The sequence below is a fragment of the Engystomops pustulosus genome, chromosome 3 (assembly GCF_040894005.1).
Source record: "Engystomops pustulosus chromosome 3, aEngPut4.maternal, whole genome shotgun sequence".
NCBI classification, from domain to species: domain Eukaryota; kingdom Metazoa; phylum Chordata; class Amphibia; order Anura; family Leptodactylidae; genus Engystomops; species Engystomops pustulosus.
The window spans coordinates 143,604,245-143,625,269 of NC_092413.1; the positions used below are offsets into that span (position 1 = coordinate 143,604,245).

At 42.7% G+C, this 21,025-nt stretch overlaps 1 protein-coding gene across 4 annotated transcripts in view; it reads left to right on the forward strand.

The window, feature by feature from the left end:
• The window catches only part of CLCN2 (chloride voltage-gated channel 2), a 99,802-nt gene extending 80,213 nt beyond the window's left edge, over positions 1 to 19,589 (forward strand). For 3 of the 4 annotated variants that reach the window (XM_072142368.1, XM_072142371.1, XM_072142370.1), the window contains 11 exons: positions 456 to 566; positions 651 to 864; positions 7,656 to 7,789; positions 13,690 to 13,835; positions 15,788 to 15,896; positions 15,975 to 16,045; positions 16,239 to 16,301; positions 16,517 to 16,558; positions 18,134 to 18,238; positions 18,806 to 18,892; positions 18,985 to 19,589. In XM_072142368.1, the coding sequence (XP_071998469.1) occupies positions 456 to 566; positions 651 to 864; positions 7,656 to 7,789; positions 13,690 to 13,835; positions 15,788 to 15,896; positions 15,975 to 16,045; positions 16,239 to 16,301; positions 16,517 to 16,558; positions 18,134 to 18,238; positions 18,806 to 18,892; positions 18,985 to 19,173 (1,271 nt within the window). In that variant the 3' untranslated portion in view covers positions 19,174 to 19,589. The remainder of the gene's footprint in view (positions 1 to 455; positions 567 to 650; positions 865 to 7,655; positions 7,790 to 13,689; positions 13,836 to 15,787; positions 15,897 to 15,974; positions 16,046 to 16,238; positions 16,302 to 16,516; positions 16,559 to 18,133; positions 18,239 to 18,805; positions 18,893 to 18,984) is intronic. The other variant, XM_072142369.1, reaches the window with a different exon arrangement.
• Positions 19,590 to 21,025: the final 1,436 nt, after the last annotated feature.

Sequence of the window (21,025 nt, forward strand, 5' to 3'; positions counted from 1 at the left end):
TTTCCCAATGCTTATTAAGAGTTTTGGATATAAACAGCCTTTTATGCCAAGACCTCCTACAGAAATGACCATATTATACATGTTGGCACCTTCTACAATACCCATTGTGTTGTACAATAACAGCTGTCACAACTGTGCCTGATTTAAGAAAACACTTTAACCCAGCATTCTTAGTGCCAGGGAAATGTTCACACAAGGCTTAGATATCTATCAAGTCTCAGAATTGTGTGAAATAAATAAGTCTTTAGCAAAGTGTGTGCAAAGTGACTTCCACATAAATGGCCGGACAGAACAGGTTTCCCAGCAAAACGCCAGACTCTCAGGGGCAAAATTTATCATATGTCGGCGTATGATAGTGGCCATGCCCCCCGTCCTGCCGGACACATCGAGAGGCTTATCTGCGTATACTACTGTATACTGTTAACTTTATATGTATAATGTTAACTTTATATCAGGTGCTGCATTTGGCAGGCTAGTTGGTGAGAGTATGGCAGCTTGGTTCCCAGATGGTATTCACAGTGATGGCAGCATCTATCGGATTGTACCTGGTGGCTATGCAGTTGTAGGTAAGAAATCATTTTGTGTTTCATTGCGTTCTTTATTATTCTATGAATTCAGCTCTGATACTTCTGCCTTATTTCCTTCATCAGGTGCAGCGGCGCTCTCGGGAGCTGTCACCCATACTGTGTCTACTGCAGTTATTGTATTTGAACTGACTGGACAAATTTCTCATATATTACCAGTGATGATTGCTGTCATTCTGGCAAATGCAGTAGCTCAGAGTCTGCAGCCATCTCTGTATGACAGTATTATTCGAATAAAAAAATTGCCTTATCTCCCAGAGCTGGGCTTTGGGCATCAAGAGTGAGTATTGAATGTAATAAGTAACACTATGCTGTTTACTAGGGATAATCATAGCATTCTCTTAACATGTGCAAAGAAGCATGTCTATAGCTAGATAGAAAATGCTAGTAATTCTTAGAATGAAGAGGATAAAGTTCTGATCCAGTTCTATGGCCTTGTTACATATCTGCTACAAAGCAGTGCTCTCAGCAATGCAATTTTTTGATTCGATGGAGTGTATTTATCATATGTATGATAGCCCCGCCGCCGCTCTTGCGCAGCCTGATACATGAAGACGCTCCTGCCTAAATTGTATCCTGCGGGGTCCTGCGCAGTGTCCCTGCCTGGTGTAGAAATAAACACGCCCGGCAACTTTTCACATGTGAAAATTTGCCGGCTGGAGCGTGTGCGCAGGTGTGGGGACAGTAACATCCACTTTCGGCAGGCCCCGCCCTCTGCTTGGCTGGTTGTTGGGTATTGGGGAAAATAATTGCAAGTGTTAGCAATGAACTATCATTTGTGATTATTTCAGGCCCTGATAAATATTCCCCCTATGTCACTTTACCCAATATATATACCTTATTATTTGGACTATAAGGCACACAGCGGATTATAAAGATGAATGACCAGCAGGTGGCAGACCTGTGCATAGCTCAAGGCAGCTGTTATATAAGGCTATATATAAGGCGCACTGGACTATAAGGCGCACCTTTCTGAGAGAACCAAGGTTTTTTTGTGTGCCTTATAGTCTGAAAAATACGGTAATTTGAATAAAGCATTTATTCATTTTATTTGGCCTAACTTGCATGCGTTTCAGTTGTACGTATACCACTTAGAAGCTCCATACAGGGAACAGACTTCTACCACATAGAAAGCGAATAGAAAGCTTCTACTCCTCATTATAATGGACTGTCAGACTGTCATGCCATTGGTGTCTTAGATTCTACAGAGGATATAGAAAGAAGTATAATTACACATAAAGAGGATACGGTACTACTCCTAGCAGCCCATATGATGCTGTACTGAGTCTACATGTGATTGATGGTAGCCTTTATGATATGGATATACTCCACCATCACCGCCTACACAGCTTGCAGAGAGTTGGTGACGTCAATCTTGTGAATACAAGATGATTCCATTGCCTGCGCAGCTGGCTGGGTATCAGTGCAAGAAATGTAATCATCTTACATTCAGGAGAATCAAAGAGAGACGGCGAGATCACTGGTTCTCTGCAATCTATGTAGGTGGTGCCAGGCTGCCATGCAGGGCCAGGGGCTTACATGGATTACATTGTGGCAGCGCCCCTCAGGCTAGTTAGAATATTTAAAAAAAAATTTCTTCAAAATACAGCCATGCCAAAAATAACAATCTAAGATTACTGGACAGGGGGACGGGCAAGGCAGGTGAGTACTAATCATCTACCATAAATTAATCTGCTGCCCTGCATTTAATGCATTTTACATACAGTGGCCACTGGGAGGCGATATTAAGCACATTTCTTTCATATATCAATACTTCTTAGCATTCTCATAGCTGTTAACCTGCTATGGTTTTTGGCTTCACTGACATTTAAAGGTGCTCTATAGCTCACTAAGGCTCTGTTCAGACCTTGATTTTTCATGCATGCAATGATTTTACTAGGAATGTATACCAGTATATAAAAGATTGTCTGTCTCATTTCTGAAAACAGACAGCTGTGAAAATAAAAACCTGATGATACGCTGAAACTTGGAATAGAAATCATTTGGAATTTGGTTTCTTTTTGTTGGTTTTATGTTGGTTAAAAAATAGATATGTATTTTCCCAACACATATTCTCTAATATTGTATACCGTATACTTTGTCACAATGTATAATACAACTGTTATATTACACCTCTAAATAGTAAATTATAAATTATAGGACACATAAATAAGCCCCTATTCATTCTATGTGAAGTAGAAAATATGGGACACTTACTCATAGGTCCAGATACTGTGACTTTGGTAATCTAGTTATCTATTTTATCCATGGCCTCCTTCCTTCATAAATCAACTTTTAACATTATGCTAGTGAGCCAGAAGGGTTCTGGGGGAGTTATTCTCTCTCCTCAGCAATCCCCCCTCTACCTTGTGTAATATTACACAGTGGGAGGGAAAAGTGCCCCTGCACACTGTAACAGCCAGTGAAGCTGCAGCACAGAGGGACTCCGGTAACACCCCCTAGAGGTAATTAGAAAATTATTATGCACTTCAGAGTTTCAAAGAATTTTATAGGTTGTAACAAACTAAAAAGGGTCATTTATTGAATTTGCTGAAGTAGGAGGTCACATTCACTGAAATCAAAAGCTACTTCGATCCAAACAACAGGCCAAGTTACACGTAAAACATAGGAACACTACTTTGATATCACCTTAACAATTCTTGCATCTGCAACATCCCCCACCAGGGCCTAGCCTTTTGAGGTGAGGCCTGGAGACAGCCGGGCCCGCAGTACCGGAGTGGCTGGCGGTTGCGGCCTAAGCACGCTATTGTCACGGTGCTTGGTACGGGGGAACCGGAGGGCTGTCCTACAGCCTGGCAGGTCTCCAGCAGGGTGGTGTTGGCAAGAAATGATGAGGGAGAGGCTGCTATAGCGGATCTCCCTGGGGCAACCCCTTAATGTCCCGAGTGTGAGTCTCTGTGTGGTGGACAGGGTGCCGGTGATGTTGGTAGTTGTAGTAGCAGGGACCAGACGGAGGCAGAGGTTGAACAAAACAACTTACAGTTCTTTATTGGAACCGCAGGAACTTCAGCAACATGCCGTGAACCAAATGGTGGAGTGCTGGAGAGGTACTTGGAGGGAGCCACAGGAGTAGAGCACCAGCCTGGATACAGATGGCAGGCTGGGCGGTAGCTGGGTCCTAGTAGGATGCTTCAGCTTGTTCTCAGGGGCTTCAGGTATCACCCTTAAAGGTAGGATGATACCCCTTTCCTCACTACACTAACTCCTAGTTCCACTCTTCAGAGGCAGGGGCTAGGCTCTTCCTGCTCTGGTCTGGTGTGCTAAGGGTACAGACTCCTAAGAGCCTGTACTGGAGAGACTCCAGTCTCCCCCTGAGCTACAGCTCAGCTAGCTACTAACTCCTCACATTCCTAAGACCTAAGTCTCTACCCTCTAGAACATTCTGGGCCAGGGGTTTTATCATCTCCCCTTGGTCAGATGGTGGCTGCTCCTCCAATTACCTCTCAGCTTACAGAGACAGGATGCAATACATGTGAGTGGTTACTAGACTCTTACATCACACAGAACAATTAACTTCTGCCTTGCCAGGCAGGATTAACCACTGCAATGTCCCCTGTGTTAAGTGATGACATGCTGTGGGGCTTATTCGCAAGCACTCCTTCGCCATTGCATCGGCGAGGGTGTTGCATACCCCGGGGGCAATTGAAAGAGCCGCCCTCGGCTCGACTACAGATGGTTGGGGCGCATAGGTGGATACGGGCACTTCGGGGAAGTGCAGGCTATGTGAAGGTGTAGGGACAAACCGCCCATGGTCCTGGAAACAGGCACCTGGGTTGGTGTCGGACTAAGACACATATATGTAGATGCGAAGTAAGACAGTTGGTCGCTAACGCCATTAAACCGAACTGTACAGTAGGAAAGGTGTGGTGTCATGTCCTGTAATCCACTCCTTGCACCAAGGCCTGTATATTTGTTATGTAAACACTTCTTCCCTGGCGACAATTATATAATGTGTATATCTGCATTGCATTAGCATATGCGACACGAGTACCTCCTGACGTCCTTACCCATAGTATGAGTGGCATCCAGGTGCTATCTCTGTAACACCCCCGGTCCCCGAAGGACCCGCAGTTTACGGACTACCCCCATGTGCAAACCTCGGTTTGGGGATAAGGTAACAGTCAGTGTTTCACACAAAAAGACGGTCCGACACAGCCACACTACAACCTGGAAAGCCTAAGACAGGGTTAATGCAAACTACTGGCATATAGACAGGGTGCAAGCATATTGTAAGCTCACATTGGCTTAGGAGCTCAATGGGTACACATCTTAAACGTTGCAAACGTTACATAGGAAGTTAGGCTACTCAGGGTAGCAGGATCAAATGTCTCTTTTCCTGCAAAGGAAAGGCATAAAAAAGGTGCAAGCATAACGTCCGTACCTAAGAGGGAAGGCATTAAGTGCAAAATACTAATAAATTACATGGCAACTTTTCCTCAAAATTGGCAACAGTCTCTCAGAAGGTCTCCAATAGGAAAGTCCATCTTCTGGGCACAGCCCTTGATGTGGGGAAAAGTGCAATAAAGTTGCAAAGGGTCTCCTCTATGTGTAGAGGGACAGAGTCCTTTGTAGGTGCCCAGCAAAGGGCCTCCGGACCGGCTGCGCAGAGACCACAACCATGGTCTCTAACACTTCGTAAAACTCTGGACGCTCCACAGGAGGTAATGGCGGAGGACCCCACATGGTGTTGACCTCACAGTCCAAGATCCGCATGAGTTCTGGCGTTTCTCTGAGGCGGGGCAGGAAGTCTGCCTCGAGCCAGTGGGAGGAGTCCAAGTCCTTCCCGCCAAGAGCTGTGGCGGGCTCTAATTTTTCCTGCGCCACAGGAGGCGGGGTTCGCGCCCTTCGCGCGTGGGTGGAGCTTGGTGTGTCGTCTGGGTTTCCCGCCAGTGAAGATTTTGGCGGGCTGGAATTACTTGCTGCGCCACAGTTTCTGAGGCAAAATCTTTAGGCGCGGCAGCGCCGGATGTAGCAGAGCTGGTACAGTTCTTGCAGGGATTAACCTCTTAAGTGCTGGAGCGGCGCTCGACAGCACGTGGCAGCAGTATAACAAAGTTCAGTCCAGAAACACACAAGTACTTGGGCCTAAACCCGGATGGCAGCAGGGTTAGGCAGCACAGTCTTTTTAATAATAAAGTACAGTCTTTAGTGCCAGGATAAGGCACAGAAGTATCAATCCTGTTCGTGACGCCACTTGCAACATCCCCCACCGGGGCCTAGCCTTTTGAGGTGAGGCCTGGAGACAGCCGGGCCCGCAGTACCGGAGTGGCTGGCGGTTGCGGCCTAAGCACGCTATTGTCACGGTGCTTGGTACGGGGGAACCGGAGGGCTGTCCTACAGCCTGGCAGGTCTCCAGCAGGGTGGTGTTGGCAAGAAATGATGAGGGAGAGGCTGCTATAGCGGATCTCCCTGGGGCAACCCCTTAATGTCCCGAGTGTGAGTCTCTGTGTGGTGGACAGGGTGCCGGTGATGATGGTAGTTGTAGTAGCAGGGACCAGACGGAGGCAGAGGTTGAACAAAACAACTTACAGTTCTTTATTGGAACCGCAGGAACTTCAGCAACATGCCGTGAACCAAATGGTGGAGTGCTGGAGAGGTACTTGGAGGGAGCCACAGGAGTAGAGCACCAGCCTGGATACAGATGGCAGGCTGGGCGGTAGCTGGGTCCTAGTAGGATGCTTCAGCTTGTTCTCAGGGGCTTCAGGTATCACCCTTAAAGGTAGGATGATACCCCTTTCCTCACTACACTAACTCCTAGTTCCACTCTTCAGAGGCAGGGGCTAGGCTCTTCCTGCTCTGGTCTGGTGTGCTAAGGGTACAGACTCCTAAGAGCCTGTACTGGAGAGACTCCAGTCTCCCCCTGAGCTACAGCTCAGCTAGCTACTAACTCCTCACATTCCTAAGACCTAAGTCTCTACCCTCTAGAACATTCTGGGCCAGGGGTTTTATCATCTCCCCTTGGTCAGATGGTGGCTGCTCCTCCAATTACCTCTCAGCTTACAGAGACAGGATGCAATACATGTGAGTGGTTACTAGACTCTTACATCACACAGAACAATTAACTTCTGCCTTGCCAGGCAGGATTAACCACTGCAATGTCCCCTGTGTTAAGTGATGACATGCTGTGGGGCTTATTCGCAAGCACTCCTTCGCCATTGCATCGGCGAGGGTGTTGCACATCTATTAAACTTATGGGTTCTTGTAGTTTCAGTGTGGTCCACTAACCCTATCATCAAGCAAAATATCTATCAGGGTGGGAGGCAGTTCACATCAAAACAGCAGTTCTGGAAGGCTATTCTGACATCATGCAAAGAAATTCAGGCAGAAATTCTCCAAGTCCAATTGATGCATATTTTTAAAAGTTGATTTTAGAAGGAAGGAGGAAATGGATAACATGTATAAGCAGATTACCGCAGTCATGCTGCTTGTATTTATGAGTTAGTGCCGATGGTTTATTATGATAGATAGATTTCCTTTAAGCAAGAAAACCACAGACAAAGCACAGATTGACCACCAGTTGGTCAATGGCATCAGAACATAAACCTAGCTTCAGTCCTTGCACCCCCTGCCCCACACCATTCTTTAGTATTAGTAGATCTTTTAGATACTACAAGAGGTTGTGACTTTGGTGAAGAATTCATGGGATAAAATCACTGACTGTTGCGTGCAAATGGGAAGAAGTGAAATGGGAATTCTTGATGCAATTCAGAGTTTGCCTGGTTATACTGATGTATGTGATGGCATGACTACAGTATATAAATTAATGTTGATATTTTTTATTCACCAATAAATGTGAATATTTGTTCATGGAAAAACAAGACATCCCCTGACAATAAAACCTACTGCATCTTTATATATACTGTCAATAAAACATGTTGTATACACTGTATGTACTTACAAACTCCATCAAGTGCTGACACCAGTAAATCTGCGTATTATCCAGAAAGCAGCCTAAATCATTAGTTATTATACTGTAGTAATGTAGCACGACTATTAGCAAGTGATTAAGTAAGCCAAGCAGATACATCATTCCTTATATTTCTGTCCCAGGAGGTACAATGTAAGGGTTGAAGATATTATGCTGAGAAATATTCCCTTTTTATCCTTGAACACTAAGTACCGAGAGCTTCAGGAACTGCTTACAGACTGTCGGCTGAAGAATCTTGCTTTAGTGGAATCTGCAGGTAAAGTGATTAGAGTGGAGGGAAATTATCTTTGAAAAACAGAGTATCGTATTTGACTGTACCAAAGTCACAGCACTATGGTCTTGAATCTGCTTAGTCTATATTTTTATAAAACACTGTGAAAGCACAAACTATTTGGGTAGTTTTTATGGTGAAGTACATATGATTATAAATATAGAAAATGAAGTGCAGGGATCCACTATGATGCTTATAGGAACTTAAAAAAACACTTCTTTCATTCTGCACCACATTCCTTATTATTATGCAAATTATATTTATATCTGATTTTCCTAAATGGTCGATGCAAATGACAGTCATTGTAGTAAGTCATCACTTGTTAAAGTATAAATCGAATTTTATTGAACAAAACTCCCAATGACAACAGTACAACAGACAATCTTCAAAATTAAAAAAAAAATTGCACAGTTGCAAGTTATTATGCATTTTAAAGCATTTTATGGGTTGTAACAAACTAAAAATGGTCATTTGTTGAATTTGCTGAATTAGGAGGTCACATTCACTGAAATCAAAAAGCTACTTCAATCCAAACAACAGGCCAAGTTACACGTAACATAGGAACACTTTGATATCGCCTTTACAATTCTTGCATCTATTAGGCCCGTTCACCACTTGCAAGTGTGATGCGATGAACTTACATCACACTCGCAACGCATGCTGCCGGGATCGCATGGCCCGAACGCTGCAAACAAGGACTGAACGCAGCATGTCAGTTCACTCCTGGTTTGCATCGTTCGGGCCGTGCGATCCCGGCAGCATGCATTGCGAGTGTGATGCGAGTTCATCGCATCACACTTGCAAGTATGGAACGGGCCTTAAACTTATGGGTTCTTCTAGAGTTTCAGTGTGGGTCCACTAACCCTAACCCTATCATCAAGCAAAAGATCTATGAGGGTGGGAGGCAGTTCACATCAAAACAGCAGCTCTGGGAGGCAATTGTGACATCATGCAAAGAAATTCAAGCAGAAACTCTCCAAAAACTCACAAGTCCAATTGATGCAAGAATTGTAAAGGTGATATAAGGGTTCCTATGTTATCATGTAATTTGGCTTGTTAGTATATTTTGGATTGAAATAGCTTTTTATTTCAGTGAATGTGATCTCCTAATGCTGTAAATTCAACAAATGACCATTTTCCGTTCTTTACAACCTATAAAATGTTTTGTGCACAATAATTTGCAACTGCGGTTTTTTTTTCAGTTTTGAAGAATGTACTGTTATCATTTCTTTTTGTATATTTTGGGGTCCGTACACCATACCATAAAAATAACATATTATCTTTATTCTATAGATCACTACGATTACACTGATTCCTCATTTATGTAGTTTTTTAAAATCTATTTTTAAAACTTTACTGAAGAAATACGAATATAGAGAAAATTTCATTTATTTTCATATCGCCATCTTATCGGAGACATAACTTTTATATTTTTTGGTTGGCAGAGCTGGTTTAGGGCCTATTTTTTATGTGTTGAGTGGTACCATTTTAGTGCCCATAACTTTTTTTGAATATTATGAAAAATGTACATTTTTGGCAAGTTTTTCGTTTTTACTGCGTTCGCCAAGCGAACTGCTTATACACAAGTATATACGGTAATTAGGTAGAAGCTTTTTATGATCCACACACATGTGAGACAGAGACATTGGCTAATCTGTATTAGCTAATCTGTATTTAATGAAACATTCAGCAACTTAACTTTCCTTAGCCATATGCTAAGATCTTCTGACACCTCCACACATTAATTTTAATACACTAGTAATATAGTCTAATTAAAATACTTACCTGCTGTTCTGTTATCAGCCTGCCCAAATGGTAGCAGCACATTTTAAATGCTGTATGCGTCTTGGCTCTCAACTCCCTAGCAACTATTTGACAGCATGATGGCTCATGTCTCCTTCTTGCGTTATTCATTGTTTTAATTTGTTGCATGGTGTTTGTACTATTCTATGTTACTAGTGAAGAGAACAGTATGTATGCTGCTGTGTAACCTATGCAAGGGACTGTTTAGCCATATGTAAACAATCTCAATATTCTAATTCATTATGGTATGGTCATATGGTTGGGTTGCTGCACATCATCAAACAAGGTCCAACACCAGGGCTGGCGCCAGCACCAGGCATTCCAGTGCTGCTAGGGGGGCCCACATAGCCAAATCTCAGTACAGGCGGTCCCCTACTTAAGAACACCCAACTTACAGACAATCCCTTGTTACAAACGGATCTCTTGGTAATTTACTGTTCTTTAGCCCTATGCTACAATGAAAAGATATAACAGTTATTAAAGGTGTCTGCAATTAAGCTTTATAGTTAATCCTGGTTCTTATTACAATCCAACATTTTGAAAATCCAATTGTCACAGAAACCAAAAAAAAAATTTGTCTGAAGCTACAATTATAGAGTATACAGTTCCAACTTACATACAAATTCAATTTAAGAACAAACCTACAGAACCTGGGACTTCCTGTACATGATAAAACTAGGTGGGGCTGTATATAATATAAACCATGAGGGGGCTGTATATAATATAACCCATGCAGTGGCTGTACATAAAATGACCTTGAGGGGGCTGTTTGGAACTAGGGACATTTTAGGGAACAGGGAACAGGGAACTGTTTTAGTTTCTGTAAAGGGGCCCACTGAGCCTCTGTCGCCCAAGGGGCTTACTGAAACATGGAGTCAACCCTGTCCAACACCCCCAGGCCAATAACTGCATAATTTTGAATATAATACCTAAGTTTTACCCACAAAATAAGGTCTTCACTTACTGCTCGCATATCATTATGTCAGATCAGGCTTCCAACCGCGGTAGGGTGATTCACCTCGGCCATTAATGGTGACATTTCAAGCCATTAACTGCCCTCTTAAGGAATGTGGAGTGGAGAGCAGTGGTTCCCTTGGTTGCCTCATAACAGCAGTGGAGAATGATTGATTGCTGAGGTGAGTATAAACCCAATGCCTCTGGGTTTTGTTCAAATGAAAAAACTTTAAGCTAGAGAAGCTATGCTAAGAATTACTAGATAGACCTGCTCAATGACAGCGGAGCTCCAAAGACAGACATAGAACTGTTGCAAGAAGCTGGTCTAATTCCCAAATTCCCCAATTAGATTTATTTTTACAATTTTTTGCTATAGATCATGTTTTATTTGTATTGCTGTCAAAACTACATAAAGTCTCTTTCCATTCATGTAATGATGTCTACAGGGGCATGATGTGAATGGCTTGTCCACATATCCACGTTTACTATCAGTCACCTGATGCTTCTCTAGTAGACAGGGTTAGCTCCAGGTTTCAGCAGCCCCCTTTTGCAGTAAACTCACTTGGCAGCATTAAAAACTGCCATGGGTATTTTACATAAAGCCCCATTATACCCTATGGATTTATTAGATACAGCCCCCCGCAACCCTATGGATTCCGTGTGTAATCCATACGTGGGCCCCCAAAGCAGCTCTGGGCTCGGGACTTGCCCGGGTAGGCCGAGTGCCACAAATGACACAAATATTATATTTTCACATGATCTGTTGCCCTCTGGTTTTTATGTGTGTTTGTCAGATGTTTTTATCACATACAGAAATACAAGTGCAATCATATTATGAGTAACAAAAGCTTTTATTGACAGTCAGAATGAGTTAATGCAGCAAGTCAATATTTGCATTGTTGACCCTTCTTCTTCAGGACCTCTGCAATTCTCCCTGGCAGCTCTCAATCAACTTCTGGGCCAAATCCTGACTGATAGCCGTCCATTCTTGCACAATCAATGCTTGCATTTTGTCACAATTTGTTTTTTGTTTGTTTCCTGATGATGGACCACAAGTTCTCAATGGGATTAAGATCTGGGGAGTTTCCAGGCCAAGGACCCTAAAATCTATTTGTTTTGTCCCCTGAGCCATTTAGTTATCACCTTTGCTTTATGGCAAGGTGCTCCATCATGCTGGAAAAGGCATTGTTGATCACCAAACTGCACTTGGACGGTTGGGAGAAGCTGCTCTCGGAGGACATTCTGGTACCATTCTTTATTCATGGATGTGTTTTTAGGCAAGACTGTGAGAGAGACAATTCCCTTGGCTGAGAAGCAACCCCATACATGAATGGTTGCAGGATGCTTTACAGTTGGCATGAGACAAGACTGGTGGGATCGCTCACCTTGTCTTCTCCGAACAAGCTGTTTTCCAGATGTTCCAAATATTGGTGCAATATTTCTAGCTGCGATATTCTTCCCTGTTAGGCCAGTTTTGTGCAGTGCACTGATGACTGCACGTGTTTCTTTAGAGATAACCATGGTTAACAGAAGAGAAACAATGATGGCAAGCATCAGCCTCCTTTTAAAGTGTCCAGTGGTGTAATTCTTACTTAATCATGACACATTGATCTCCAGCCCTGTCCTCATCAACACCCACACCTGTGTTACTGGAGCAATCACTGAAACGATGTTAGCTGCTAATTGTAAGGCAGGCCTGCGATGAAGTTGAAATTTGTTTTGGGGGAAAAAGTTCATTTTTTGGGCAAATATTGACTTTGCAATTAATTGCTTTTAATTGCTGATCACTCTTTATAACATTCTGGAGTATATGCAAATTGCCATTATAAAACCTGATGCAGTAGACTTTGTAAAAATTAACATTTGTATCATTCTCAAAACTTTTGGCCATGACTGTAGGCACTGACAAGACATTTCTAGACTTGTAATGTGATGCAGCTGATACTTATCAGACATAAGCAAGTGATGTACTCATAAAATTAGTGCTGCAAGCATTAGATCACCAACACACTAGCAAGTACATCACCCACTGACGTATCCAAAGTATTGCTGCATGTAGAGAAGGGTAGGTTTTCTCCAATGATTTTTTACAGAAAGCAGTATGAATCTATAATTGTCAGGATGCTTCATCATTGGAAATTGGTATAGGTGCGTTACTGCAAATTGCAGATGTAGTTCTGCTATTATCATAGGTAAATCATGCAATGTGGTGGACTGACAACCATGAGATACCAAGTTCTAGGCCAAATCCGTTGTACAGGGAATTTTATGAGGCTTGATTATAGGTGGTAGGTAATAGTGTTGCCACACACCATGTCCGCTGTAATAGTGTATTATTTGGCCAGTCACACCATCTTTTTGGTCAGGAAATTGCCAATTTCCAGCATCACCGGCATGCCTCTTTTACCTAACCAGCTTCATAACCATAGCAACTGAAGATGCCTAGTTTCCACAGCAACAAGAAATGAGTGAAGTAAAATAAGAATTATGTGCCCTTTGCTATTAGCTCCATTGTGCTGCGCAGCTACGTGTTTATGTTGTGAGGCAGGGCACATGGATAGTCCTCTGCTATTAACTCTTGTCAATCCAATCCTTGCGGGGATTACACAAAGTTTGAATATTCTCCCTGCTTACATGTCTTTACTCCAGACAAACTGCTTTTCTCCTTCACTCCAAAAATCAAGTGTTAGTTTAATGGACTTGCTATAAAATTGAAACCTTAAGAAGTTGGGTGTGAAACATATCTTGTGATATACAGCGTGTGGGTCTTTTTTGGATATTGATATTGGATTAAGTCAGTGAATTATTTAGATGTATTCCTTACTTTCATATGATAATGTATTGATATTGTGGTGTATTTCAGGATTCCTTTATATGTATAAGTTATGCTATACGGTCATGTTTTTGAGTTACAGTTTTTGGCTTATAACCATCCCCACAAGTAGCATCTTGAGGTCCACACATGGTCTTATACCCAACTATTACTGTATTCATCTTGTGAACCCAAATCACTGCCTTCCTCCGGGCAGGTTATTTTTTTATCCTACTTCATTAATATTAAGAATGTAAAAACTGTGTGCAGTGAAAGAGTAATGAAATATTGATGCAGTGATTGTCTCTTTCTCCAGAGTCCATGGTGTTGCTGGGCTCCATTGACTGCGCTCAGCTGGTGTCTCTGCTGCGGTTTCAGCTCAGCAGAAAACGTCGCCTCCAGCATCTAAGAGAAAAAGAAAATGGGGGAAGGAAAGAAATAGAAGGCAGCGTACGATTTCAGGTGAAAACATGTTATCCTGGTGTTGACGTGGACAGAGAGTTTTTACTTTACATCACTTATAACTAATGCAGTAAGAGTAACAAAGTGTTGGATGGGAGTTTTTACATTATCTTAGCCGATAAGAATTCTTATTGATTTGCAGGGCCCACTAAACTTTACTAGCACCATCATGTAGGGTATGAAATATCATTTCTAGATTTCCCTCTTTGTGAAATTAAACCCATTCACATTGGGGCTCATTTACTAAGGGTCCGAACGCCGCACTTACGTAAGGTTTCCCGAATATTTCCGTTTTGTGCCGAATTGCCCTGGGATTTTGGAGCACGCGATCGGATTGTGGCGCATCGGCGCCAGCTTTCACGGGACAGAAATCTGTGGGCGTGGCCATCTGAAAACCCGACGGATTCGGAAAGACTGCGGAAAAAAAAATTGTATCGCAAAAATAGCACTCACATACACCGGAACAAAGGAGGTGAATTCCAGCAAACTCCGGCGGACTTCAGCGCAGCAGCGACACCTAGTGGACATCGGACGCACGACTTTAGTGAATCCCGGCAGAACCCAAATCGGCATCGGATAACGCGCCGCTGGATCGCGGACCGGGTAAGTAAATCTGCCCCGTTGTGTTTTCTGTTTAGGCAGTTAAATGGAAGCAGCAATATGTTATCTGACAGATGAGATTCATAGCTTTGTAATGACAGTCGGGACGCAGTCAATCGCATCAATCGCATTTGCTGCTTTGAATCCATTTTTCTTCATTTCTGGAAGTGTAAGCAGCTGTGCTAACATTTCAACAGCTGCTTACAATTCCAGAAATAAAGAAAAACGTATTTAAAATGGCCAAACACCTTGTAATATGTAAAACACATGCATTTTGCAGTGTGTTAAAAATGCACCAAAAGCGCACCATGTGACCACACCCTAAAAGCATGTTTCTACCGGTAGCTACTAAAGAACTGAAGATATGGATGTCTGGAGTAACAGTTCCAGGTGGAAAAGAATACTTTCATTTATTTTGTTATGGAGGAATTTGGAACACCAAGGGAACTTTCTTTTATAACCGCAAATAGTTTCGTATGATACACTATTTGCCCATAGAAGCAACTCTCTATTTAAAATCACTCAAACATAAAGTATGGGCCTATAGCAGGCTACGGTCTCCATATTATGGATATGTATAATTTGAATTTAGCCCTACAGCTGAATTTTTGAGGTGATGACCTAATGCTCCAGCCACTGAGTCCAGCTGTGGACGCTGGGTGTGAGCTCCCCAGCAAATGGACATCAATGTAGATAGACTATTAATGTCCCCATTACGCTGGCCATACACCTTAGATGGCTGTTGTCTAGGAAGTTTTCTCCCAACCTACCATAAACATGCAAGCTCATCTTGGCAGAGTATGTGTTCGTTCTCAGTGTGGTGAGGGAAGTACGCTTCTACCAGACATCACTGGTAAAGACAGATATGTAATAAACTGGTGCAAACTGCCTTGTTTTAGTTTGCACTTCCTTTGTGCACGTGCGCCATATTATTTGACATTGTTGCATGCTCTTCATTAATCCGGTCAGTTTTCAGGCTGTGCAAACAGTGGCACCTATTTTTCACTTGTGCACTTTGCCTCAAGCTGTTGTAGAATTGTGGCGTATCTCAGTAATTATTGTGGCGCAAACTAAGAACACGTGCTACCACAACCTTTTAGGGCCACCGTTTTAAAAAGTTTCGGACAAAAGGCAACTGCAAAACAAAATAAATACATGTGCAAGCTCCAAAGACACTTTTTTTTATATGCAAACATGGACAAAAAACTGACACAGGCACAGAAATCTATTTGGACCATGTTTAATCAATCACAATATTGTTTTACAAAGATTCATTATAGTGATCATTGTTTGCTATTTAAGTATCTTTCATGTGAGTGCAGTCATATGTATAAATGCTCATCCTTCTTTAGATAGAAACCGAGGAGTCCTCATTTTCTCCACCACGATCTGGGGAAAACCGGAAACCCCTTAAATCAGCTCTGAAACGTAACCAGAGTAGCCTGACGGAACATTCCCAAGGTACTTGAGATACTCGGTAGGCATTTGATTTGAAGTAAGAAAAGAGCAGCGTGAAATCTGTTCTTTTTTTATTTACAGATGATTCCGATAATTCTGTAGCTGCCTTGAAAAATATATTCTGTGCCAAAGACTTCAGTGAAAATGTGGAGGTAAGAAGGCATCCATACTGCACAATTATACTCGCTGTGCCTGTGTTGAATGTTTTGTGCGGAGCTTGTATTCGCATTGCTACGTACTTCCCTCAAGCACCTGCGTCTGTGATATTACTCACCCACTAACCATCCCTTTTCTTTGCCCTTTATGCTTTTCTTACTCACCATGCCATGTTTTTGCTAACATAAGTCTGCCAAGAATACTACATCTCCCTCAAAGGTTAAGTCCAAACGGATACAGCGGCGTGCAAAGGTAAGCAAATGACTAAGCTTTACCACGTGCGTCCAACATCACATTGCCACTTATCTACAGCATCTTCTTCTATATAACTAATGTGGTCAGTCTGCGCTGGTTTCCATTTATATACTAATACAAGCTGTCTAAATCACACATTATAAAAACCCCCACAGAGGAGTAATATTCAGTTATTTTATAGGATGAGAAATAAAATAGATGTTGTGTTTCAGGGAGAAGACATGGATGAGATTGACACAATGACACAATCACAAGTAAGTCTACAATTGATCAATCACACTGGTGAGATGTGTATGTCACGCTGTTACTATGTTAGGTCATGCCCACAAGGGAATGAAACCAGATTTTCTCCAGCAGAAAGGTGGATTTTATTGAAGAAACACTGTGGATTTCTAATAGATTTTACCCATTACAGTACATTGCGTGACATCTATTATGAAAATTTGCAACATATATTGCACAGGTCGAATTCTAGATTTTATTTTTTCTGCATTGTTTGGATGAGATTACTTGGTTGTGCGACTGAAATGCAGTGTTTGGATAACATTTAATAAAATCCAGTTTGCTGCTACAATATTTTAGAGGGATATTCTGTAGCATTACATTCCAAGACTTACACACAATGGTCACATATTTGATCGCTTTGGACTGTTTAACCATTACCCAACTGCTACAACCAGATGTCCATGGAAATTTCCAGCCAAGCTGGAGGAGCATTACGAAGTGTTACGGTTCATGAGGGGTGAACCGTCTGAGTCTCTTTGGGAAGAGTCTGTGGACCCTCTGGACCACCGCGGGGGTTGGTATGAGTCCCGCTGTGGCAGCCAAGGCAGCAAAATGAAGGAGACAGTCACAACCAGAGATGACAGCAGGAACACAGAGGACCACTGGTAACGCTGGTACGGAGTGAAGACACCGCTGAGCTGGGACCTTGGAAGGCACGGCATAAGCACAGGAAGGCAGGAGGTCAACACTGGGCTGAAACCCTGGAGGGCACAGCAGGAGCACAGTCGTACGGGAACGGACCACAGGACACGGACCACGTGCACACAGGAGGCTTTCACGTCAGTGGGAAGACTTGAAGATCCGGCCAGGAGTGAAGGGAGCCGCCGGGTTACATAGGAAACCCGGAAGTGACCAGCGCCAATGGAAGGATGCTGGCCCTTTAAATTCAGAGAAGTGAGCGCGCGTGTGCCCTAGCAGCAGGAGCGCGCAGCCTGGAGGCAGGAGGCATGCGGTCTGCACGTCGGGACCCGGAGCACAGACAGGAGCCAGGAGGGGTAAGTGCGGGCTGGGGGACGGGGACAGGCAGCCAGCGCAGCCCGGGTGTACCTGCGATCCTTGACACGAAGAAACAGGGAGCTGGTTTTTTTTTTTCTCATCCCACCATGACGGCCACTGGCTTAATGGAAACCCTATTTTAAAGAATAGGTTGATTTACATCTCTAAAACAACTACAGGTTCTAAGAAAACTTTTATATTCGCCTTGATGTGAGTCCCGTGCAAGTGAAGCCTGGATGTACTACGCCTGCTTCACTTGCTGCATCACACAGCGGCCGAAGGGAGCGAGGGACAAAGTGGGTATAAAGGGTTTTTTTTTTAATGCAACCGCTTAAAAATACCAAAAGGCGACACTAAACCACTGGTCCGTAATGATCTGTGGTTGGTGTAGTGTTCCAAATCGCCATCAAAAGTACCCTTTAAGCCTTGGCAGAATGTTAGTATCAAACATGATTTTATAGCAAAATAGCCATCACTGATTTCTTGTTATAGTTGTTATATATGGTAGATGAGAATACAATTGATATTCACTTTTTTCTTAACTTTAGATTTTAGAGTGGGAAGAACTTCAGTTGGATGAGCCAATCAATTTCAACAACTGTAAAATAGATCCTGCACCATTCCAGTTGGTGGAAAGAACATCTCTACATAAAGTATGGTGGCTTTATCTATCTAGAAAAGATAGCATTATATTATAGAAAATGGCTATAGTGTAGCTCTTTTATTGCGTGATTTTCCAAAAAAAATCGTTTTTTGTTACATTTTTAATTACTTTTAAAAAGTTACTTTTTTGGAGGTCGGACATATAAAAAATTAGTTTAATGTTTAATACTTATATTTCTTTTAAATATGCATCCACAATGATGTAAAAGAAAATAGGTTCTCGTTTGTGTCATTTTGACATATACAATATACACCAGGGGATTATTATTTTCCTTTTTATCAGGATTTTGCTTTCCTTATTTTATGTTATATATGCATGTGTGTTTTTTTTTCCATTTTTTTCCCCATAAATTCCCCCTATTAGGTCAGTAAAGAACTATGGGGGTCATTTTACACTCCCTTTTTTTTCTTTTAAGTTTTCCACTTCAACTAGGACATCTATACGAGCCCCAGTAAGAAGCAGTAACAATCTCTTGCTGGGGTTTAATTGCTTATGGTTCTAATTTTTTTTTTCATTTGTTTTCCATCTTTACTTATTTAAATCTTTTCCCTTTTAGGCGCACACAGTGTTCTCCTTGCTTGGTATGGACCATGCTTATGTCACCTCCATAGGGAGACTCATTGGGATGGTGACATTGAGAGAGGTAACTGTTACCATATAGTGGCGTTTTCTGAACGTGTGCTGTATTGATGATGTTTGCCAATAGACCATAACAAAATGTGCTTCCTTTCTCAGCTTCGCAAGGCTATTGAAGGCTCTGTGACTGCCAAAGGTGCTAAAGTGCGTCCTCCCTTAGCCAGCTTTAGAGACAGTTTTACAAGCAGTAGTGAGACAGAGACTACTAATGTCAGCAAACTGTGGGAAAGAAGCCGACGGCATCTACTACCTCGTGAATCCAGTCCCTCTGATAGTGATGATAAGTGACCTTAATCATAAGCCATTCATCAGCCAATATCCACCTGGAGGATTCTGGGATTTCATATCAGCACTGCCATCTGTTTCATACAGAAAACCTTAAATGCACAAGCTGAACATTAGAATCATGAGTCTTCCTTTTCAACTCCTGGGAAGAAAGCAGGAGTTGGGTGATTTTTAATGTGGCCTTCGATGGCCTTCCTCCCAGAAGTGCCCTGCACCTTCTAAAAAATGTGGACACTGTGCTTGTGATAACTGGGTGCTCTTTGGGACAGGCATGATAATGTATGGGGATGACAGACTGGACTGCCATAAATCCGTAGTCATACTTTTTAATTTGCAGTTGTGACATGCTGGGCATGAGGATTAACACTGCCACTAATTTTCTCTTCCATTAAAATAAATTAATGTTGTGTTTGTACAAATTTTTAGCTGTAAGAAATCTACATCAGTCAATTATGGAAAAGTGATTAATGTCAAGTGATCAATAGCATTTTTGGGATGTGTGTGCACAATGCAGTTATGAATGTACACTCGGTGACAAAAATATAATATACTGAGAAGAATTTGTTGGGCCGGCACTGGCTTAGATGCATGATGAGATACATTTGTTGATGAAGGCATAGAGAGGTTCTGTATGGTATCCTGTGGTACTGAGCCTTTGGATACTGCACACTCATAGGTTACCGAAGCCTGTCTGCCAGCAGATCCTATAAAAGTGGTTATAAATCTGATAACCAATTCTCAGGCCAACACTCTGTTACAATTTGGAAGGGGCATTGTTTTGTGTGGGCAAGCATTATCTAGCTGCAAAATAGCCGTTGGAAGCCTTGTCATTAGAGGCAAAACATGTGGCAAAGGGATGACCTGCACAGTCCCCTTCTGAATCAATACAGGACTGTTATTTGCCCCCAAATTTTCATATCAGCACTTAATTAAACGATTCACCAGATGGCCTTCTACTCAACCATTTTTTGGATTTCAAAGAGATTTGTGCAATTATCAATAAGTATTCTACAAATGTTTATTGTTCATGACACCACTTCCACAAGACAATGGCGACTGGCTGCTAATAATAGGATACTTCAAGGGGACCATGACACAATGGGGGTCATTTACTAAGGGCCCGATTCGCGTTTTCCCGACGTGTTACCCGAATATTTCCGATTTGCGCCAATTTCCCCTGAATTGCCCCGGGATTTTGGCGCACGCCATCGGATTGTGGCGCATCAGCGCCGGCATGCACGTGACGGAAATCAGGGGCGTGGCCGAACGAAAACCCGATGGATTCGGAAAACCCGCCGCATTTAAAAAAAAAATCTGTTGCGGAGCTTGCGCTTACCTTCACTCAGCCCAGCCCGGTGAACTCCAGTGCGTTCCGATGCTTTTCAGCGCACCTGGTGGACGGCGGAGGAAAGACCTTAATAAATCCCGGCCGGACCCGAATCCACCGCAGAGAACGCGCCGCTGGATTGCGAATGGACCGGGTAAGTAATATCCAGCGGCGCGTTCTCTGCGGTGGATTCGGGTCCGGCCGGGATTTATTAAGGCAGTAAGGGGAAATCGGCGCAAATCGGAAATATTCGGGTAACACGTCGGGAAAACGCGAATCGGGCCCTTAGTAAATGACCCCCATTATGTCCTTCTGCTAAGCACCTTAGACAGACATAAGGGTAAAATCCCACCCCTGTCTTGATGCTGTACAACAAATCTGTGAGAGCTGCACATTGAAAACCTGTATTCCATATGTAAATGCCCTTATGCAACCACTGCTCCTAGTACCTCCTAACATCTAGGTAACATAGAGCCAAGAGGATGGAGAGTTTATTGGAACAACCACCCTGCTTCTATCTGTCTAATG